The sequence below is a fragment of the Podarcis muralis genome, chromosome W, assembly GCF_964188315.1.
Source record: "Podarcis muralis chromosome W, rPodMur119.hap1.1, whole genome shotgun sequence".
Taxonomy (NCBI): Eukaryota; Metazoa; Chordata; class Lepidosauria; order Squamata; family Lacertidae; genus Podarcis; species Podarcis muralis.
Genome location: NC_135674.1, coordinates 879,430 through 903,128, shown reverse-complemented (window position 1 = coordinate 903,128; position 23,699 = coordinate 879,430). Strand labels below are relative to the sequence as shown.

Genomic DNA, 23,699 nt, shown 5'->3' with positions numbered 1-23,699 from the left:
CCAACCATAGCACTAACCCTAACAATATTCCTATCCCTAAACCTAACTCTGACCCTATTCCTAACACTAACCCAACTCTAGCATTGACCCCTAACACTAGCCCTGACCCTATTCCTAACCCAACTCTAACCCTATTCTGAATCCTAACCCAACCCTATCACTAACCCCTACCCCTGTTCCTAACCCCAAACCAACACTGAGCCCTAATGCTAATCCTAACCCTATTCCTAACTCTAAAACAACCCTGGCACTGGAACCTAATCATAATCCTAACCCAACCCTAGCACTGACCCCAAACCCAACCCTAGCCATGACCCATAACCCTAACCCTATTCCTAACGCTATTCCTATTCTTAATCCTAACCCAACCCTAGCCCTAACCTCTAACCCCTAACCCTAACCCAACCACTGACCCCTAACCCTATTCCTAACATTAACCCAATCCTATCATTGACTTATAACCCTAGCCCTACCCTGACCCTATTCCTATCCCAAACATAACCCTAAACGTGTTCTTAATCCTAACCCACCCCTAGCATTGACCCCTAACCCTATGCCTAACCCAATGCTAACCCTATTCTTAATCCTAACCCAACCCTAGCACGAAGTCCTAAGCCTAACCCTGGCCCTATTCCTAACAGTAACCCTATTCTTTATCCTAACAAAACCCTAGAATTAACCCCTAACCCTAACCCTATTCTTAGTCCTAACAGAACCCTAGCACTGACCCCTAACCCTGACCCTATTCCTAACCCTAACCCAACCCTAGCATTGACCCCTTACCCTAACCCTGACCCTATTCCTAACCCTATTCCTAACCTAACCCTAACTCTATTCTTAATCCTAACCAAACCCTAGCCCTGACCCCTAACCCAACCCTACTACTGACCCTTAACCCTAATCCTGACCCTATTCTTAATCCGAACCCAACCCTAGCACTGAACCCTAAGTATAAAGGTAAAGGGACCCCTGACCATTAGGTCCAGTCGTGGCCGACTCTGGGGTTGCGGCGCTCATCTCGCTTTACTGGCCGAGGGAGCAGGCGTGCAGCTTCCGGGTCATGTGGCCAGCAGGACTAAGCCGCTTCTGGCGAACCAGAGCAGCACACGGAAATGCCGTTTACCTTCCTGCTGGAGTGGTACCTATTTATCTACTTGCACTTTGACGTGCTTTCGAACTGCTAGGTTGGCAGGAGCAGGGACCAAGCAACGGGAGCTCACCCCGTTGCGGGGATTCAAACCGCCGACCTTCTGATCGGCAAGCCCAAGAGGCTCAGTTGTGTAGACTGCAGCGCCACCCGCGTCCGCAATAATAATAATAATAATAAAAACAATAATAGTAGAATCAGAATTAGTCTGCCTTTTCCCAGCCACTCTGGGTGCCTGGCAGCAAAATAGTAAGAATAATAACAACAACAGGAATCATGTAATGATTTCTACCCCTGCAATGCAGAAATCTCTAATAATAATAATACTAACAATAATAATATGAATGATATCCTGCCAATCGGCCTGCCTTTTCTCAGCCAAATAATAATAATAATAATGATGATGATGATGATGTTATGATTTCTCCCCCTGCAATGCAGAAATCTCTCATCATCATCCTCGGCAGCAATCAATAAAAGCAAAACAGAGTTTTGCTCCGGCTCCCCCTGCAAAGGGGGCGGGTGGCTCCCGCCGCCGGCCAATCCCGCGCCGCCACGTCAGCTCACCCGGGATCCGCCCTTCGCCCGGGATCGCCTCTGCAGCAGCTGCTTATCTGCGCGCCGCAGACGCCGCTGCGACGAGACTGGGGTCGAAGATTTCCCTCCCTTGCAACGAATTTCACTCCCTTGTTTTCGTCTCCATTAACTTCTCTTCTGCCGACCAGATCCCGACCAGATCCCAAGCGGGGAAAGCCCGGAAAAGGTGAGCCTCCTCCTCCCCCATCCCCCAACAATGGCTTCCCTTTGTCTTCCGGCTGGCTGGGCGGCGGCCTTTCCCGAAGGATCGAGGCAGGGGATCTGCTCGGGGCGGGGGGTGGTGGTCGGGCCCTTCCCGAAGCATTTTTTGGCAAGGGATCTTCTTTCTCCCGAAGCTTTTTGGAGGGAATCCGCCCATTGCAGGGAATCTGCACCGTGCAAGGAATCTGCCCTTTCCCGAAGGATTCCGGCAGGGGATCTGCTCGGGGCGGGGGGGGGGTCGGGCCCTTCCCGAAGCATTTTTTGGCAAGGGATCTTCTTTCTCCCGAAGCTTTTTGGAGGGAATCCGCCCATTGCAGGGAATCTGCACCGTGCAAGGAATCTGCCCTTTCCCGAAGGATTCCGGCAGGGGATCTGCTCGGGGCAGGGGGGGGGGTCGGGCCCTTCCCGAAGCATTTTTTGGCAAGGGATCTTCTTTCTCCCGAAGCTTTTTGGAGGGAATCCGCCCATTGCAGGGAATCTGCACCGTGCAAGGAATCTGCCCTTTCCCGAAGGATTCCGGCAGGGGATCTGCTCGGGGCGGGGGGGGGGTCGGGCCCTTCCCGAAGCATTTTCTGGCAAGGGATCTTCTTTCTCCCGAAGCTTTTTGGAGGGAATCCGCCCATTGCAGGGAATCTGCACCGTGCAAGGAATCTGCCCTTTCCCGAAGGATTCCGGCAGGGGATCTGCTCGGGGCAGGGGGGGGGTCGGGCCCTTCCCGAAGCATTTTTTGGCAAGGGATCTTCTTTCTCCCGAAGCTTTTTGGAGGGAATCCGCCCATTGCAGGGAATCTGCACCGTGCAAGGAATCTGCCCTTTCCCGAAGGATTCCGGCAGGGGATCTGCTCGGGGCAGGGGGGGGGGTCGGGCCCTTCCCGAAGCATTTTTTGGCAAGGGATCTTCTTTCTCCCGAAGCTTTTTGGAGGGAATCCGCCCATTGCAGGGAATCTGCACCGTGCAAGGAATCTGCCCTTTCCCAAAGGATTCCGGCAGGGGATCTGCTCGGGGCAGGGGGGGGGTCGGGCCCTTCCCGAAGCATTTTTTGGCAAGGGATCTTCTTTCTCCCGAAGCTTTTTGGAGGGAATCCGCCCATTGCAGGGAATCTGCACCGTGCAAGGAATCTGCCCTTTCCCGAAGGATTCCGGCAGGGGATCTGCTCGGGGCAGGGGGGGGGGTCGGGCCCTTCCCGAAGCATTTTTTGGCAAGGGATCTTCTTTCTCCCGAAGCTTTTTGGAGGGAATCCGCCCATTGCAGGGAATCTGCACCGTGCAAGGAATCTGCCCTTTCCCGAAGGATTCCGGCAGGGGATCTGCTCGGGGCAGGGGGGGGGTCGGGCCGCATTTTTTGGCAAGGGATCTTCTTTCTCCCGAAGCTTTTTGAAGGGAATCCGCCCATTGCAGGGAATCTGCACCGTGCAAGGAATCTGCCCTTTCTCAAAGGAGTCCGGCAGGGGATCTGCCCTTTCCTAAAGCTTTGCAGGGAATCTGCCCCTTTCAGGGATTCCGCCCTTTCCCAAAGCTTTTTTACAAGGGATCCGCCCCTTCCCAAAGCACTTTTGCAGGGAATCTACTCATTGCAGGGAATCTCCCCCTTGCAAGTGATCTGCCCCTTCCCAAAGCATTTTTGGCAGGGGATCTGTCCATTGCAGGGGATCTTCCCAAAGCATTCTTGCAAGGGACCTGTTCAGGGCAGGGGATCAGGCCCTTCCCAAAGCTTTGCAAGGGATCTGCTTTCCCCCAAAGCTTTTCAGCTTGTGTTTTATCCTGGTTTAAAATATATAGAATTTTCAGCTTGCGTTTTATCCTGGTTTAAAATATTTAGAATTTTCAGCTTGCGTTTTATCCTGGTTTAAAATATATAGAATTTTCAGCTTGCGTTTTATCCTGGTTTAAAATATTTAGAATTTTCAGCTTGCGTTTTATCCTGGTTTAAAATATTTAGAATTTTCAGCTTGCGTTTTATCCTGGTTTAAAATATTTAGAATTTTCAGCTTGCGTTTTATCCTGGTTTAAAATATATAGAATTTTCAGCTTGCGTTTTATCCTGGTTTAAAATATTTAGAATTTTCAGCTTGCGTTTTATCCTGGTTTAAAATATATAGAATTTTCAGCTTGCGTTTTATCCTGGTTTAAAATATATAGAATTTTCAGCTTGCGTTTTATCCTGGTTTAAAATATATAGAATTTTCAGCTTGTGTTTTATCCTGGTTTAAAATATATATAATTTTCAGCTTGCATTTTATCCTGGGTTAAAATATAGAGTTCTCAGCTTGCATTTTATCCCGGTTTAACATATATAGTTTATCCTGGTTTAAAATATATAGTTTATCCTGGTTTAACATATATATAATTTTCAGCTTGCATCTTATCCTGGTTTAAAATATATAGTTTATTCTGGTTTAAAATATATAATTTTCAGTTTGCATTTTATCCTGGTTTAAAATAAAAAGTTCTTAGCTTGCATTTTTTTCGCAACAGCAGGAAATAGAAAAGGAGGGAAGGAGGGAAGGAAGGAAGGAAGGAAGGAAGGAAGGAGGGAGGGAGGGAAGGAAGGAGGGGGGAGGGGGGAGGGGAGGGAGGAAACAGAGGAGCAGGGAAGAAGGAAGGGGGACAGGAAAGAAAGAGGGATAGAAGGAAGGAGGGAAGTAATTCTGGTTTTCCAATTGCATTTGATTCTGGTTTAATATATATATAGTTTTCCGCTTGCATTTTATCCTGGTTTAAAATATATATAATTTTCAAATGAAAGGAAGTGACAGGGGAAATGAGAGGAAAAGAGGGCAAATGAAAGGAAGTGAGAGGAAATGAGAGGAAAAGAGGGCAAATGAAAGGAAGTGAGGGCAAATGAGGAAAAGAGAAGGCCAATGAAAGGAAATGAGAGGGCAAATAAGAGGAAGTGAGAGGAAGAGAGGGCAAATGAAAGGAAGTGAGAGGGCAAATAAGAGGAAATGAAAGGAAACAAGAGGGCACATGAGAGGAAGTAAGAGGGCAAATAAGAGGAAAAGAGAGGGCAAATGAAAGGAAGTAACAGCAAATAAGAGGAAACAAGAGGGAAAATGTAAGGAAGTGAGAGGGCAAATAAGAGGAAATAGAGAGGAAATGAGAGCAAAACAGAGAACAGATGGACCTCCATCTTTTGACCCCAGACCCTCTTTGCCTTCCAGACCATGGACCTCTCCGGGGTGAAGGTTCTGGAGAGGAAGTGAGGGGAAACGGGAGGAAACAAGAGGGCAAAGGAAAGGAAATGAGAGGAAGTGAGAGGAAGAGAGGAAAAGAAAGGAAGTGAGTGGGCCAATAAGAGGAAATGAGAGGGCAAATGAAAGGAAGTAAGAGAGCAAATCAGAGGAAAAGAGGGCAAATGAAAGGAAGAGAGAGGAAAAGGCAAATGAAAGGAAGTGAGAGAGCAAAGAAGAGGAAACAAGAGGGCAAATGAAAGGAAGTGAGGGGAAACAAGAGGAAGTGAGAGGGCAAATGAAAGGAAGTGAGGGCAAATGAAAGGAAGTGAGAGGGCAAATGAAAGGAAACGAGAGGGCAAATGAGAGGAAGTGAGAGGGCAAATAAGGAAAAGAGGGCAAATGAAAGGAAGTGAGAGAGCAAAGAAGAGGAAACGAGGGCAAATGAAAGGAAGTGAGGGGAAACGAGAGGAAGTGAGAGGGCAAATAAGAGGAAGTGAGGGGAAGTGAGAGGAAAATAGGGGAAACAAGAGGAAGTGAGAGGGCAAACGAGAGGAAACGGGCAAACCAAACCAAACGAGAGGGCAAACGATTTTCCCCTCTATTTTCCCCTATGAAAGGAAGTGAGAGGGCAAACTATTTTCCTCTATTTTCCCCTATTTTCCTCTCATTTCCCCTCACTTCCTCTTATTTGCACTCTCACTTCCTCTCATTTGCCCTCTCACTTCCTTTCATTTGCCCTCTTTTCCTCTCATTTCCTCTCACTTCCTCTTGTTTCCCCTATTTTCCTCTCATTTCCTCTCGCTTCCCCTCACTTCCTCTTTTTTGCACTCTCACTTCCTTTCATTTGCCCTCTTTTCCTCTCACTTCCTCTTGTTTCCCCTATTTTCCTCTCACTTTCCCTCACTTCCTCTTATTTGCCCTCTCGCTTCCTCCCGTTTCCCCTCACTTCCTCTCATTTGCCCTCTCACTTCCTTTCCTTTGCGCTCTCTTTTCCCCTCACTTCCTCTTATTTCCCTTCTCACTTCCTTTCCCTTTTTTGACGGGAAAACCTCTTTGAAATGGATGGTAGGACCTCCATCTTTTGACGGAGAACCTCCATAATTTGATGGAGAACCTCCATATTTTGACTGAGAACCTCCATATTTTAATGGAGAACCTCTTGGAAATCCATGGGAGGACCTCCATCTTTTGACCCCTGGCCCTCTTTCACTTGGATCTCTCCGGGGTGAAGGTTCTGGAGAGGAAGTGAGGGGGAACGGGAGGAAGCGAGAGGGCAAAGGAAAGGACATGAGAGGGCAAATAAGGGGAAAAGAGAAGAAACAAGAGGAAGTGAGAGGAAGAGGAAGAGAGTGGAAATGAAAGGAAGTGAGAGAGCAAAGGAGAGGGCAAATGAAAGGAAACGAGAGGAAGTGAGAGGAAAAGAGGGCAAATGAAAGGAAGTGACGGGAAACGAGAGGAAGTGAGAGGGCAAATGAAAGGAAATGAGAGGAAATGAAAGGAAGTGAGAGCAAAGGAGAGGGCAAATGAAAGGAAACGAGAGGAAGTGAGAGGAAAAGAGGGCAAATGAAAGGAAGTGAGGGGAAACGAGAGGAAGTGAGAGGGCAAATGAAAGGAAATGAGAGGAAATGAAAGGAAGTGAGGAAAGGAGAGGGCAAATGAAAGGAAGTGATGGCAAATGAAAGGAAGTGAGAGGGCAAATGAAAGGAAGTGAGAGGAAATGAGAGGAAAAGAGTGGGCAAATGGGAGGAAGTGAGGGGAAACGAGGAAGTGAGGGGGAAAGAGAGGAAAAGAGAGGGCAAATGAAAGGAAATGAGAGGAAAAGAGGGCAAATGAAAGGAAGTGAGGGGAAATGGGAGGAAGTGAAAGGAAAGGAGAGAAAGAGTGCAAATGAAAGGAAGTGAGGGGAAACGAGAGGAAGTGAGAGGGCAAATGAAATGAGAGGAAATGAAAGGAAGTGAGAGGAAATGAGGAAATGAGAGGAAAAGAGGGCAAATGAAAGGAAATGAGAGGAAAAGAGTGGGCAAATGAGAGGAAGTGAGGGGAAACGAGGAAGTGAGGGGGAAAAGAGGAAAAGAGAAGGCAAATGAAAGGAAGTGAGAGGAAGTGAGAGGGCAAATAAGAGGAAAAGAGAGGGCAAATGAAAGGAAGTGAGGGCAAATGAAAAGACGTGAGAGGAAATGAGAGGAAAAGAGGGCAAATTGATGGTAGGACCTCCATCTTTTGACCCCAGACCCTCTTTGCCTTCCAGACCATGGATCTCTCCGGGGTGAAGGTTCTGGAGAGGAAGTGAGGGGGAACGGGAGGAAGCGAGAGGGCAACGGAAAGGAAAAGAGAGGAAGTGAGAGGAAAATAGGGCAAATGAAAGGAAGTGAGAGGAAATGAGGAAAAATGAAAGGAAGTGAGAGGGCAAAGAAGAGGAAAAAAGGGCAAATGAAAGGAAGTGAGAGGGCAAATAAGAGGAAGTGAGAGGAAAAGAGGGCAACTGAAAGGAAGTGAGAGGAAAAGAGGGCAACTGAAAGGAAGTGAGAGGGCAAATAATAGGAAATGAAAGGAAACAAGAGGGCAAATAAGAGGAAAAGAGAGGGCAAATGAAAGGAAGTGAGAGAGCAGATGAAAAGAAGTGACAGGGCAAATGAAAGGAAGTGAGAGGGCAAATGAAAGGAAGTGAGGGAAAATGAGGAAAAGAGAAGGCAAATGAAAGGAAATGAGAGGGCAAATAAGAGGAAGTGAGAGGAAGAGAGGGCAAATGAAAGGAAGTGAGAGGGCAAATAAAAGGAAATGAAAGGAAACGAGAGGGCAAATGAGAGGAAGTAAGAGGGCAAATAAGAGGAAAAGAGAGGGCAAATGAAAGGAAGTGAGAGAGCAAATGAAAAGAAGTGACAGGGCAAATGAAAGGAAGTGAGAGGACAAATGAAAGGAAGTGAAAGGAAAAGAGTGGGCAAATGAAAGGAAGTGAGAGGAAATGAGAGGAAGTAAGAGAGCAAATAAGAGGAAAAGAGAGCAAATGAAAGGAAGTGAGAGGAAAAGAGAGGGCCAATGAAAGGAAGTGAGAGGGCAAATAAGAGGAAATTGAGAGGAAATGAGAGGAAAACGGAGAACAGATGGACCTCCGTCTTTTGACCCCAGACCCTCTTTCCCTTCCAGACCATGGACCTCTCCGGGGTGAAGGTTCTGGAGAGGAAGTGAGGGGGAACGGGAAGAAACAAGAGGGCAACGGAAAGGAAATGAGAGGAAGTGAGAGGAAAAGAGGGCAAATGAAAGGAAGTGAGGGGAAAAGGGAGGAAGTGAGAGGAAAAGAGGGCAAATCTATGGTAGGACCTCCATCTTTTGATGGTAGGACCTCCATCTTTTGAGGGAGGACCTCTTGGAAATCCATGGTAGGACCTCCATCTTTTGATGGTAGGACCTCCATCCTTTGATGGTAGGACCTCCATCTTTTGAGGGAGGACCTCTTGGAAATCCATGGTAGGACCTCCATCTTTTGATGGAGAACCTCTTGGAAATCCATGGTAGGACCTCCATCTTTTGATGGTAGGACCTCCATCTTTTGAGGGAGGACCTCTTGGAAATCCATGGTAGGACCTCCATCTTTTGATGGAGAACCTCTTGGAAATCCATGGTAGGACCTCCATCTTTTGATGGTAGGACCTCCATCCTTTGATGGTAGGACCTCCATCTTTTGAGGGAGGACCTCTTGGAAATCCATGGTAGGACCTCCATCTTTTGATGGAGAACCTCTTGGAAATCCATGGTAGGACCTCCATCTTTTGATGGTAGGACCTCCATCTTTTGAGGGAGGACCTCTTGGAAATCCATGGTAGGACCTCCATCTTTTGATGGAGAACCTCTTGGAAATCCATGGTAGGACCTCCATCTTTTGATGGTAGGACCTCCATCTTTTGATGGTAGGACCTCCATCTTTTGAGGGAGAACCTCTTGGAGATCCATGGTAGGACCTCCATCTTTTGATGGTAGAACCTCCATCTTTTGATGGTAGGACCTCCATCTTTTGATGGAGAACCTCTTGGAAATCCATGGTAGGACCTCCATCTTTTGATGGTAGGACCTCCATCCTTTGATGGTAGGACCTCCATCTTTTGATGGTAGGACCTCCATCTTTTCATGGTAGGACCTCCATCTTTTGAGGGAGAACCTCTTGGAAATCCATGGTAGGACCTCCAACTTTTGATGGTAGGACCTCCATCTTTTGAGGGAGAACCTCTTGGAAATCCATGGTAGGACCTCCATCTTTTGACCCCAGACCCTCCTTGCCTTCCAGACCATGGACCTCTCCGGGATGAAGGTTCAGGAGAGGAAGTGAGGGGGAATGGGAGGAAACAAGAGGGCAAATGAAATGAAGTGAGGGGAAATGGGAGGAAGTGAGAGGAAAGGAGAGAAAAAGAGGGCCGATGAAAGGAAGTGAGAGGGCAAATGAAAGGAAATGACAGGGCAAATGAAAGGAAGTGAGAGGAAAAGAGGGCAAATGAAAGGAAATGAGAGGAAAAGAGTGGGCAAATGAGAGGAAGTGAGGGGAAACGAGGAAGTGAGGGGGGAAAGAGGAAAAGAGAAGGCAAACGAAAGGAAGTGAGAGGGCAAATAAGAGGAAAAGAGAGGGCAAATTAAAGGAAGTGAGGGCAAATGAAAGGAAGTGAGGGGGAAAGGGAGGAAGTGAGAGGAAAAGAGAGGACAAATGAAAAGACGTGAGAGGAAATGAGAGGAAAAGAAGGCAAATGAAAGGAAGTGAGGGGAAAAGGGAGGAAGTGAGAGGAAATGAGAGGAAAAGAGGGCAAATCGATGGTAGGACCTCCATCTTTTGATGGTAGGACCTCCATCTTTTCATGGTAGGACCTCTTGGAAATCCATGGTAGGACCTCCATCTTTTGATGGTCGGACCTCCATCTTTTGAGGGAGAACCTCTTGGAGATCCATGGTAGGACCTCCATCTTTTGAGGGAGAACCTCTTGGAAATCCATGGTCGGACCTCCATCTTTTGATGGAGAACCTCTTGGAAATCGATGGTAGGACCTCCATCTTTTGAGGGAGGACCTCTTGGAAATCCATGGTCGGACCTCCATCTTTTGATGGAGAACCTCTTGGAAATCGATGGTAGGACCTCCATCTTTTGAGGGAGGACCTCTTGGAAATCCATGGTCGGACCTCCATCTTTTGAGGGAGGACCTCTTGGAAATCCATGGTAGGACCTCCATCTTTTGATGGTAGGACCTCCATCTTTTGAGGGAGAACCTCTTGGAGATCCATGGTAGGACCTCCATCTTTTGATGGTAGAACCTCCATCTTTTGATGCAGAACCTCCATCTTTTGAGGGAGAACCTCTTGGAGATCCATGGTAGGACCTCCATCTTTTGATGGTAGGACCTCCATCCTTTGATGGTAGGACCTCCATCTTTTGATGGTAGGACCTCCATCTTTTGATGGTAGGACCTCCATCTTTTGAGGGAGAACCTCTTGGAAATCCATGGTAGGACCTCCATCTTTTGAGGGAGAACCTCTTGGAAATCCATGGTAGGACCTCCATCTTTTGATGGTAGGACCTCCATCTTTTGAGGGAGAACCTCTTGGAAATCCATGGTAGGACCTCCAACTTTTGAGGGAGAACCTCTTGGAAATCCATGGTAGGACCTCCATCTTTTGAGGGAGAACCTCTTGGAAATCCATGGTAGGACCTCCATCTTTTGAGGGAGAACCTCTTGGAGATCCATGGTAGGACCTCCATCTTTTGATGGTAGGACCTCCATCTTTTGAGGGAGAACCTCTTGGAGATCCATGGTAGGACCTCCATCTTTTGAGGGAGGACCTCTTGGAAATCCATGGTAGGACCTCCATCTTTTGATGGTAGGACCTCCATCCTTTGATGGAGAACCTCTTGGAAAGCCATGGTAGGACCTCCATCTTTTGATGGTAGGACCTCCATCTTTTGATGGTAGGACCTCCATCTTTTGAGGGAGAACCTCTTGGAAATCCATGGTAGGACCTCCATCTTTTGATGGTAGAACCTCCATCTTTTGAGGGAGAACCTCTTGGAGATCCATGGTAGGACCTCCATCTTTTGAGGGAGAACCTCTTGGAAATCCGTGGTAGGACCTCCATCTTTTGATGGTAGAACCTCCATCTTTTGAGGGAGAACCTCTTGGAAATCCATGGTAGGACCTCCATCTTTTGAGGGAGAACCTCTTGGAGATCCATGGTAGGACCTCCATCTTTTGATGGTAGGACCTCCATCTTTTGATGGTAGGACCTCCATCTTTTGATGGTAGGACCTCCATCTTTTGATGGAGAACCTCTTGGAAATCCATGGTAGGACCTCCATCTTTTGAGGGAGAACCTCTTGGAAATCCATGGTAGGACCTCCATCTTTTGATGGAGAACCTCTTGGAAATCCATGGTAGGACCTCCATCTTTTGATGGTAGGACCTCCATCTTTTGAGGGAGAACCTCTTGGAGATCCATGGTAGGACCTCCATCTTTTGAGGGAGAACCTCTTGGAAATCCATGGTAGGACCTCCATCTTTTGATGGTAGGACCTCCATCTTTTGAGGGAGGACCTCCATCTTTTGAGGGAGGACCTCCATCTTTTGAGGGAGGACCTCTTGGAAATCCATGGTAGGACCTCCAACTTTTGAGGGAGAACCTCTTGGAAATCCATGGTAGGACCTCCATCTTTTGATGGAGAACCTCTTGGAAATCCATGGTAGGACCTCCATCTTTTGATGGTAGGACCTCCATCTTTTGAGGGAGAACCTCTTGGAAATCCATGGTAGGACCTCCATCTTTTGAGGGAGGACCTCTTGGAGATCCATGGTAGGACCTCCATCTTTTGAGGGAGAACCTCTTGGAAATCCATGGTAGGACCTCCATCTTTTGAGGGAGAACCTCTTGGAAATCCATGGTAGGACCTCCATCTTTTGATGGTAGGACCTCCATCCTTTGATGGAGAACCTCTTGGAAAGCCATGGTAGGACCTCCATCTTTTGATGGTAGGACCTCCATCTTTTGATGGTAGGACCTCCATCTTTTGATGGTAGGACCTCCATCTTTTGATGGAGAACCTCTTGGAAATCCATGGTAGGACCTCCATCTTTTGAGGGAGGACCTCTTGGAAATCGATGGTAGGACCTCCAACTTTTGAGGGAGAACCTCTTGGAGATCCATGGTAGGACCTCTATCTTTTGAGGGAGGACCTCTTGGAAATCGATGGTAGGACCTCCAACTTTTGAGGGAGAACCTCTTGGAGATCCATGGTAGGACCTCCATCTTTTGAGGGAGGACCTCTTGGAAATCCATGGTAGGACCTCCATCTTTTGATGGAGAACCTCTTGGAAAGCCATGGTAGGACCTCCATCTTTTGATGGTAGGACCTCCATCTTTTGATGGTAGGACCTCCATCTTTTGAGGGAGAACCTCTTGGAAATCCATGGTAGGACCTCCATCTTTTGATGGTAGGACCTCCATCTTTTGAGGGAGAACCTCTTGGAAATCCATGGTAGGACCTCCATCTTTTGATGGTAGGACCTCCATCCTTTGATGGTAGGACCTCCATCTTTTGAGGGAGGACCTCTTGGAAATCCATGGTAGGACCTCCATCTTTTGATGGAGAACCTCTTGGAAATCCATGGTAGGACCTCCATCTTTTGATGGTAGGACCTCCATCTTTTGAGGGAGAACCTCTTGGAAATCCATGGTAGGACCTCCATCTTTTGATGGAGAACCTCTTGGAAAGCCATGGTAGGACCTCCATCTTTTGATGGTAGGACCTCCATCTTTTGAGGGAGGACCTCTTGGAAATCCATGGTAGGACCTCCATCTTTTGATGGTAGGACCTCCATCTTTTGAGGGAGAACCTCTTGGAAATCCATGGTAGGACCTCCATCTTTTGACCCCAGACCCTCCTTGCCTTCCAGACCATGGACCTCTCCGGGGTGAAGGTTCTGGAGAGGAAGTGAGGGGGAATGGGAGGAAACAAGAGGGCAAATGAAATGAAGTGAGGGGAAATGGGAGGAAGTGAGAGGAAAGGAGAGAAAAAGAGGGCCAATGAAAGGAAGTGAGAGGGCAAATGAAAGGAAATGACAGGGCAAATGAAAGGAAGTGAGAGGAAATGAGAGGAAAAGAGCCCAAATGAAAGGAAATGAGAGGAAAAGAGTGGGCAAATGAGAGGAAGTGAGGGGAAACGAGGAAGTGAGGGGGGAAAGAGGAAAAGAGAAGGCAAATGAAAGGAAGTGAGAGGGCAAATAAGAGGAAAAGAGAGGGCAAATTAAAGGAAGTGAGGGCAAATGAAAGGAAGTGAGGGGAAAAGGGAGGAAGTGAGAGGAAAAGAGAGGACAAATGAAAAGACGTGAGAGGAAATGAGAGGAAAAGAGGGCAAATGAAAGGAAGTGAGGGGAAAAGGGAGGAAGTGAGAGGAAATGAGAGGAAAAGAGGGCAAATCGATGGTAGGACCTCCATCTTTTGATGGTAGGACCTCCATCTTTTGAGGGAGAACCTCTTGGAAATCCATGGTAGGACCTCCATCTTTTGATGGAGAACCTCTTGGAGATCCATGGTAGGACCTCCATCTTTTCATGCAGAACCTCCATCTTTTGAGGGAGAACCTCTTGGAGATCCATGGTAGGACCTCCATCTTTTGACCCCAGACCCTCTTTCACTTCCAGACCATGGATCTCTCCGGGGTGAAGGTTCTGGAGAGGAAGTGAGGGGGAACGGGAGGAAGCGAGAGGGCAAAGGAAGGGAAATGAGAGGAAGTGAGAGGAAAATAGGGCAAATGAAAGGAAGTGAGAGGAAATGAGGAAAAATGAAAGGAAGTGAGAGGGCAAATCAGAGGAAAAGAGGGCAAATGAAAGGAAGTGAGAGAGCAAAGAAGAGGAAAAGAGGGCAACTGAAAGGAAGTGAGAGGAAAAGAGGGCAACTGAAAGGAAGTGAGAGGGCAAATAATAGGAAATGAAAGGAAACAAGAGGGCAAATAAGAGGAAAAGAGAGGGCAAATGAAAGGAAGTGAGAGAGCAGATGAAAAGAAGTGTCAGGGCAAATGAAAGGAAGTGAGGGAAAATGAGGAAAAGAGAAGGCAAATGAAAGGAAATGAGAGGGCAAATAAGAGGAAGTGAGAAGAAGAGAGGGCAAATGAAAGGAAGTGAGAGGGCAAATAAAAGGAAATGAAAGGAAACGAGAGGGCAAATGAGAGGAAGTAAGAGGGCAAATAAGAGGAAAAGAGAGGGCAAATGATAGGAAGTGAGAGAGCAAATGAAAAGAAGTGACAGGGCAAATGAAAGGAAGTGAGAGGACAAATGAAAGGAAGTGAAAGGAAAAGAGTGGGCAAATGAAAGGAAGTGAGAGGAAATGAGAGGAAGTAAGAGAGCAAATAAGAGGAAAAGAGAGCAAATGAAAGGAAGTGAGAGGAAAAGAGAGGGCCAATGAAAGGAAGTGAGAGGGCAAATAAGAGGAAATTGAGAGGAAATGAGAGGAAAACGGAGAACAGATGGACCTCCATCTTTTGACCCCAGACCCTCTTTCACTTCCAGACCATGGATCTCTCCGGGGTGAAGGTTCTGGAGAGGAAGTGAGGGGGAACGGGAGGAAGCGAGAGGGCAACTGAAAGGAAAAGAGAGGAAGTGAGAGGAAAATAGGGCAAATGAAAGGAAGTGAGAGGAAATGAGGAAAAATGAAAGGAAGTGAGAGGGCAAATCAGAGGAAACAAGAGGGCAAATGAAAGGAAGTGAGGGGAAACGAGAGGAAGTGAGAGGGAAAGTGAAAGGAAGTGAGAGGAAATGAGAGCAAAAGAGAGGGCAAATGACAGGAAGTGACAGGGCAAATGAAAGGAAGCGACAGGGCAAATGAAAGGAAGTGAGGGGAAATGGGAGGAAGTGAGAGGAAATGAGAGGAAAAGAGGGCAAATGAAAGGAAGTGAGGGGAAATGGGAGGAAGTGAGAGGAAATGAGAGGAGAAATGAAAGGAAGTGAGGGCAAACGAGAGGAAGTGAGAGGGCAAATGAAAGGAAGTGAGGGCCAATGAAAGGAAGTGAGAGGGCAAATGAAAGCAACTGAGAGCAAATGAAAGGAAGTGACGGCAAATGAAAGGAAGGGACAGGGCAAATGAAAGGAAGTGAGAGGAAATGAGAGGAAGTGAGAGGAAAAGAGGGCAAATGAAAGGAAGTGAGGGGGAAAGGGAGGAAGTGAGAGGAAATGAGAGGAAAAGAGGGCAAATCGATGGTAGGACCTCCATCTTTTGATGGTAGGACCTCCATCTTTTGAGGGAGAACCTCTTGGAAATCTATGGTAGGACCTCCATCTTTTGATAGTAGGACCTCCATCTTTTGAGGAAGAACCTCTTGGAGATCCATGGTAGGACCTCTATCTTTTGAGGGAGGACCTCTTGGAAATCGATGGTAGGACCTCCAACTTTTGAGGGAGAACCTCTTGGAGATCCATGGTAGGACCTCCATCTTTTGAGGGAGGACCTCTTGGAAATCCATGGTAGGACCTCCATCTTTTGAGGGAGAACCTCTTGGAAAGCCATGGTAGAACCTCCATCTTTTGATGGTAGGACCTCCATCCTTTGATGGTAGGACCTCCATCTTTAGAGGGAGAACCTCTTGGAAATCGATGGTAGGACCTCCATCTTTTGAGGGAGAACCTCTTGGAAATCCATGGTAGGACCTCCATCTTTTGAGGGAGAACCTCTTGGAAATCCATGGTAGGACCTCCATCTTTTGATGGTAGGACCTCCATCTTTTGATGGTAGGACCTCCATCTTTTGATGGAGAACCTCTTGGAAATCCATGGTAGGACCTCCATCTTTTGATGGTAGGACCTCCATCTTTTGAGGGAGGACCTCTTGGAAATCCATGGTAGGACCTCCATCTTTTGATGGTAGGACCTCCATCTTTTGAGGGAGAACCTCTTGGAGATCCATGGGGGGACCTCCGTCTTTTGACCCCAGACCCTCTTTCCCTTCCAGACCATGGACCTCTCCGGGGTGAAGGTTCTGGAGATGAAGTGAGGGGGAACGGGAGGAAGTGAGAGGGCAAATAAGAGGAAAAGAGAAGAAACAAGAGGAAGTGAGAGGAAGAGGAAGAGAGTGGAAATGAAAGGAAGTGAGAGAGCAAAGGCAAGGGCAAATGAAAGGAAACGAGAGGAAGTGAGAGGAAAAGAGGGCAAATGAAAGGAAGTGAGAGGGCAAATGAAAGGAAGTGACAGGGCAAATGAAAGGAAGTGAGAGGAAATGAGAGGGAAAGAGGGCAAATGAAAGGAAGTGAGGGGGCAAATAATAGGAAATGAAAGGAAACGAGAGGGCAAATGAGAGGAAGTAAGAGGGCAAATAAGAGGAAACGAGAGGAAGTGAGAGGAAAAGAGGGCAAATGAAAGGAAGTGAGAGAGCAAATGAAAAGAGGTGAGAGGGCAAATGAAAGGAAGAGAGAGGAAAAGGCAAATGAAAGGAAGTGAGAGAGCAAAGAAGAGGAAACAAGAGGGCAAATGAAAGGAAGTGAGGGGAAACGTGAGGAAGTGAGAGGGCAAATGAAAGGAAGTGAGGGCAAATGAAAGGAAGTGAGAGGAAATGAGAGGAAAAGAGGGCAAATGAAAGGAAGTGACAGGGCAAATGAAAGGAAGTGAGGGGAAATAGGAGGAAGTGAGAGGAAATGAGAGGAAAAGAGGGCAAATGAAAGGAAGTGAGGGGAAATGGGAGGAAGTGAGAGGGGAAATGGGAGGAAATGAGAGGAGAAATGAAAGGAAGTGAGGGCAAACGAGAGGAAGTGAGAGGGCAAATGAAAGGAAGTGAGAGGAAAAGAGGGCAAATGAAAGGAAGTGATGGCAAATGAAAGGAAGTGGCAGGGCAAATGAAAGGAAGTGAGGGGAAATGGGAGGAAATGAGAGGAAAAGGGGGCAAATGAAAGGAAGTGAGGGGAAATGGGAGGAAATGAGAAGAGAAATGAAAGGAAGTGAGGGCAAACGAGAGGAAGTGAGAGGGCAAATGAAAGGAAGTGAGGGCCAATGAAAGGAAGTGAGAGGGCAAATGAAAGCAAATGAGAGGAAATGAGAGCAAATGAAAGGAAGTGATGGCAAATGAAAGGAAGGGACAGGGCAAATGAAAGGAAGTGAGGGGAAACGAGAGGAAGTGAGAGGGCAAATGAAGGGAAGTGAGGGGAAATGGGAGGAAGTGAGGGCAAATGAGAGGAAAAGAGAGGAAAAGAGGGCAAATCCATGGTAGGACCTCCATCTTTTGATGGTAGGACCTCCATCTTGAGGGAGAACCTCTTGGAAAGCCATGGTAGGACCTCCATCTTTTGATGGTAGGACCTCCATCTTTTGAGGGAGAACCTCTTGGAAATCCATGGTAGGACCTCCATCTTTTGATGGTAGGACCTCCATCTTTTGATGGTAGGACCTCCATCTTTTGATGGAGAACCTCTTGGAAATCCATGGTAGGACCTCCATCTTTTGATGGTAGGACCTCCATCCTTTGATGGAGAACCTCTTGGAGATCCATGGTAGGACCTCCATCTTTTGATGGTAGGACCTCCATCCTTTGATGGTAGGACCTCCATCTTTTGAGGGAGAACCTCTTGGAGATCCATGGGAGGACCTCCATCTTTTGACCCCAGGCCCTCTTTCCCTTCCAGACCATGGACCTCTCTGGGGTGAAGGTTCTGGAGACGGCGGAGGACATCCAGGAGCGGCGCCAGCAGGTCCTGGACCGCTACCACCGCTTCAAGGAGTTGTCCACCCTCCGGCGCCAGAAGCTGGAGGACTCCTACCGCTTCCAGTTCTTCCAGCGGGACGCCGACGAGTTGGAGAAGTGGATCCAGGAGAAGCTCCAGGTGGCCTCGGACGAGAGCTACAAGGATCCCACCAACCTGCAGGTAAGCGAGGGATCCGGGGCGGTGGGGCTGGAAGGGGTCCATGGGGAATCTAGCCTGGCCCGCCCGAGGGCCGGAATCTGGAGCGAGAATTGGAGGACCTCGACTGGGATCTATTAGGGGACCTTGATTATGGGATCTATTAGGGGATCTTGATTCTCAGATTATGGGATCTGGACGTTGAATTATAGAGTCTTTGAGCTGGAAGGGATCTAGGGGTCATCTAGTCTGACCCGCCAGAGTGTCGGAATCAGGAGCGAGAATTCCAGAATCTCGACTGGGATCTACTAGGGGATCTTGCTTATGGGATCTTGATTCTGGGATCTTGATTCTGGGATCTTGACTGGGATCTCTTATGGGATCTTGATTCTCAGCTTATGGGATCTGGAAAGAGAATTATAGAGTCTTTGAGCTGGAAGGGATCCAGGGGTCATCTAGTCTGACCCACCAGAGTGCCGGAATCTGGAGCGAGAATTCGAGAATCTCGACTGGGGTCTATTAGGGGATCTTGCTTATGGGATCTTGACGGGATCTAGTATGGGATCTTGATTCTGGGATCTTGACTGGGATCTCTTATGGGATCTTGATTCTCAGATTATGGGATCTGGACGTTGAATTATAGAGTCTTTGAGCTGGAAGGGATCCAGGGGTCATCTAGTCTGACCCGCCAGAGTGCCGGAATCTGGAGCGAGAATTCGAGAATCTCGACTGGGGTCTATTAGGGGATCTTGCTTATGGGATCTTGATGGGATCTAGTATGGGATCTTGAGTATGGGATCTTGACTGGGATCTCTTATGGGGATCTTGATTCTCAAATTATGGGATCTGGACGTTGAATTATATAGTCTTTGAGCTGGAAGGGATCTAGGGGTCATCTAGTCTGACCCACCAGAGTGCCGGAATCAGGAGCGAGAATTCGAGAATATCGACTGGGATCTATTATGGGATCTTGCTTGTGGGATCTTGACTGGGATGTATTAGGGGATCTTGATTATGGGATCTTGACTGGGATCTCTTATGGGATCTTGATTCTCAGCTTATGGGATCTGGAAAGAGAATTATAGAGTCTTTGAGCTGGAAGGGATCCAGGGGTCATCTAGTCTGACCCACCAGAGTGCCGGAATCTGGAGCGAGAATTTGAGAATCTCGACTGGGGTCTATTAGGGGATCTTGCTTATGGGATCTTGATGGGATCTAGTATGGGATCTTGAGTATGGGATCTTGACTGGGATCTCTTATGGGATCTTGATTCTCAAATTATGGGATCTGGACGTTGAATGATATAGTCTTTGAGCTGGAAGGGATCTAGGGGTCATCTAGTCTGACCCGCCAGAGTGTCGGAATCAGGAGCGAGAATTCCAGAATCTCGACTGGGATCTACTAGGGGATCTTGCTTATGGGATCTCGACTGGGATCTCGATTCTGGGATCTTGATTCTGGGATCTTGACTGGGATCTATTATGGGATCTTGATTCTCAGCTTATGGGATCTGGAAAGAGAATTATAGAGTCTTTGAGCTGGAAGGGATCCAGGGGTCATCTAGTCTGACCCACCAGAGTGCCGGAATCTGGAGCGAGAATTTGAGAATCTCGACTGGGGTCTATTAGGGGATCTTGCTTATGGGATCTTGACTGGGATCTCTTATGGGATCTTGATTCTCAAATTATGGGATCTGGACGTTGAATTATATAGTCTTTGAGCTGGAAGGGATCTAGGGGTCATCTAGTCTGACCCGCCAGAGTGTCGGAATCAGGAGCGAGAATTCCAGAATCTCAACTGGGATCTACTAGGGGATCTTGCTTATGGGATCTCGACTGGGATCTTGATTCTGGGATCTTGATTCTGGGATCTTGACTGGGATCTATTATGGGATCTTGATTCTCAGCTTATGGGATCTGGAAAGAGAATTATAGAGTCTTTGAGCTGGAAGGGATCCAGGGGTCATCTAGTCTGACCCACCAGAGTGTCGGAATCAGGAGCGAGAATTCCAGAATCTCGACTGGGATCTACTAGGGGATCTTGCTTATGGGATCTCGACTGGGATCTTGATTCTGGGATCTTGATTATGGGATCTTGATTATGGGATCTATTATGGGGTCTTGATTCTCAGCTTATGGGATCTGGAAAGAGAATTATAGAGTCTTTGAGCTGGAAGGGATCCAGGGGTCATCTAGTCTGACCCACCAGAGTGCCGGAATCTGGAGCGAGAATTCGAGAATCTCGACTGGGGTCTATTATGGGATCTTGCTTGTGGGATCTTGACTGGGATCTATTAGGGGATCTTGATTATGGGATCTTGACTGGGATCTCTTATGGGATCTTGATTCTCAAATTATGGGATCTGGACATTGAATTATATAGTCTTTGAGCTGGAAGGGATCTATGGGTCATCTAGTCTGACCCACCAGAGAGCCGGAATCAGGAGCGAGAATTCGAGAATCTCGACTGGGATCTATTATGGGGTCTTGCTTGTGGGATCTTGATTATGGAATCTTGATTGAGAATGATGGAATCTCGACTGAGAATTATAGAATCTGTACCGAGAATTATAGAATCTTGACGGAGATTTATAGAATCTCAACTGAGATTTATTGAATGTCGACCGAGAATTATGGAATCTTGACGGAGAATGATGGAATTTCGACCAAAAATCATAGGATTTTGACCCAGAATAATAGAATCTTGAGCGAGAATTATAGAATCTGGACTGAGAATTATGGGATCTTGACAGAGAATTATGGAATCTCGACCGAGAATTACAGAATCTCGACTGAGAATTCTGGAATTTTGACAGAAAATTATAGAATCTCAACTGAGATTTATAGAATCTCCACTGAGATTTAGAAAATCTAAACTGAGATTTAGAAAATCTCGACAGAATTATGGAATCTCAACTGAAAATTATAGAATCTCGACTGAAAACCATAGAATTTTGACTAAAATTCATAGAATTTTGACCAAAATCATAGAATTTTGACTAAAAATCATAGAATTTTGACTAAAAATCATAGAATTTTGACCAAAATTATGGGATTTTGCCCCAAAATTATAGAATCTTGACCGCGAATCATATCCCTTGAGTCTCACGGGACTCAACTGAGATTTATAGAATCTCAACTGAGATTTAGAAAATCTCAACTGAGATTTAGAAAATCTAAACTGAGATTTAGAAAATCTCGACAGAATTATGGAATCTCAACTGAAAATTATAGAATCTCGACCCCAAACCATAGAATTTTGGCTAAAAATAATAGAATTTTGACTAAAAATCATAGAATTTTGACTAAGAATCATAGAATTTTGACTAAAAATCATAGAATTTTGACCAAAATTATGGGATTTTGCCCAGAAATTATAGAATCTCGACCGCGAATCATATCCCTTGAGTCTCATGGGACTCAACTGAGATTTATAGAAACTCAACTGAGATTTAGAAAATCTCGACAGAATTATGGAATCTCAACTGAAAATTATAGAATCTCGACCCAAAACCATAGAATTTTGAATAAAAACCATAGAATTTTGACCAAAAATCATAGAATTTTGACTAAAAACCATAGAATTTTACCAAAAACCATAGAATTTTGACTAAAAACCATAGATTTTTGACTAAAAATCATAGAATCTTGACCAAAAATTTTGACCAAAAACCATAGAATTTTGACCAAAAACCATAGAATTTTGACCAAAAACCATAGAATTTTACCAAAAACCATAGAATTTTGACTAAAAACCATAGAATTTTGAGCAAAATGATGGGATTTTGGCCGAAAATCATGGAATCTCGACCGCGAATCATATCCCTTGAGTCTCATGGGACTCAACTGAGATTTATAGAAACTCAACTGAGATTTAGAAAATCTCGACAGAATTATGGAATCTCAACTGAAATTTATAGAATCTCGACCAAAAACCATAGAATTTTGACTAAAAACCATAGAATTTTGACCAAAAACCATAGAATTTTGACCAAAAATCATAGAATTTTGACCAAAAACCATAGAATTTTGACCAAAAATCATAGAATTTTGACTAAAAATCATAGAATTTTGACCAAAATCATAGAATTTTGTCTAAAAACCATAGATTTTTGACCAAAAACCATAGAATTTTGACCAAAAACCATAGAATTTTACCAAAAACCATAGAATTTTGACTAAAAACCATAGAATTTTGACCAAAATCATAGAATTTTGTCTAAAAACCATAGATTTTTGACCAAAAACCATAGAATTTTGACCAAAAACCATAGAATTTTACCAAAAACCATAGAATTTTGACTAAGAACCATAGAATTTTGACCAAAATCATAGAATTTTGTCTAAAAACCATAGATTTTTGACCAAAAACCATAGAATTTTGACTAAAAACCATAGAATTTTGACCAAAAACCATAGAATTTTGACCAAAAACCATAGAATTTTGACCAAAAACCATAGAATTTTGACCAAAAACCATAGAATTTTGACCAAAAACCATAGAATTTTGAATAAAAACCATAGAATTTTGACCAAAAATCATAGAATTTTGACTAAAAACCATAGAATTTTGTCTAAAAATTATAGAATTTTGACTAAAAATAATAGAATTTTGACTAAAAACCATAGAATTTTGACCAAACATCATAGAATTTTGTCTAAAAATCATAGAATTTTGACCAAAAACCATAGAATTTTGACCAAAAACCATAGAATTTTGACTAAAAACCATATAATTTTGACCAAACATCATAAAATTTTGACCAAAAATCATAGAATTTTGACTAAAAACCATAGAATTTTGACCAAAAACCATAGAATTTTGACCAAAAATCATAGAATTTTGACCAAAAACCATAGAATTTTGACTAAAAACCATAGAATTTTACCAAAAACCATAGAATTTTGACTAAAAACCATAGAATTTTGACCAAAAACCATAGAATTTTGACTAAAAACCATAGAATTTTGACCAAAAACCATAGAATTTTGACTAAAAATCATAGAATTTTGACCAAAAACCATATAATTTTGACCAAACATCATAGAATTTTGACCAAAAACCATAGAATTTTGACTAAAAACCATAGAATTTTGACCAAAAATCATAGAATTTTGACTAAAAACCATAGAATTTTGACCAAAATCATAGATTTTTGTCTAAAAACCATAGATTTTTGACCAAAAATCATAGAATTTTGACCAAAAACCATAGAATTTTGACCAAACATCATAGAATTTTGACTAAAAACCATAGAATTTTGAGCAAAATGATGGGATTTTGGCCCAAAATCATGGAATCTCGACCGCCAATCCTATCCCTTGAGTCTCACGGGACCCCGGGGTCATCTAGTCTGACCCGCCCCAATCTCCGCCCCTTTTCCAGGGCAAGCTCCAGAAGCACCAAGCCTTTGAGGCCGAGGTCCAGGCCAACGCGGGCGCCATTGTCAAACTGGACGAGACTGGGAACCAGATGATGAACGAGGGGCATTTCGCCAGCGAAACCATCCGGGTGAGGATTTGAACCCGTTTCCCCCCAAGTGTGGGTCGTTCTGCCCCCAAACGCCGGGGATAGTGGGAGTTGTAGTTGCCCGACGCCGTGGATTTTGGGGGCTGGAATTGGGGGGGTCCTGCTAGGCTCGGACCCCATAACCTGTTGTGTGTTTGTTGTGTGTGTGTACATATCTCTCTCTGTGTGCGTGTGTGTGTATATATACACTCACACAGATATATACACAAACAT

At 45.5% G+C, this 23,699-nt stretch overlaps 1 protein-coding gene across 2 annotated transcripts; it reads left to right on the top strand.

Annotated features, from left to right (window-relative positions):
- Positions 1–1,727: 1,727 nt before the first annotated feature.
- LOC144326371 (spectrin alpha chain, non-erythrocytic 1-like) lies at positions 1,728–23,495 on the top strand. 2 transcript variants are annotated; one of them, XM_077922940.1, is made up of 4 exons: positions 1,728–1,910; positions 5,105–5,128; positions 17,766–17,981; positions 23,343–23,495. In XM_077922940.1, exons 2-4 carry the CDS (start codon positions 5,108–5,110, stop codon positions 23,478–23,480), a joined length of 375 nt encoding a protein of 124 aa, XP_077779066.1. In that variant the 5' UTR covers positions 1,728–1,910; positions 5,105–5,107; the 3' UTR covers positions 23,481–23,495. The 2 variants fall into 2 exon arrangements, with proteins under 2 accessions (XP_077779066.1, XP_077779065.1); XM_077922939.1 differs by lacking the exon at positions 5,105–5,128 and having other exon boundaries at positions 17,742–17,981.
- The last annotated feature ends 204 nt before the right edge of the window (positions 23,496–23,699 follow it).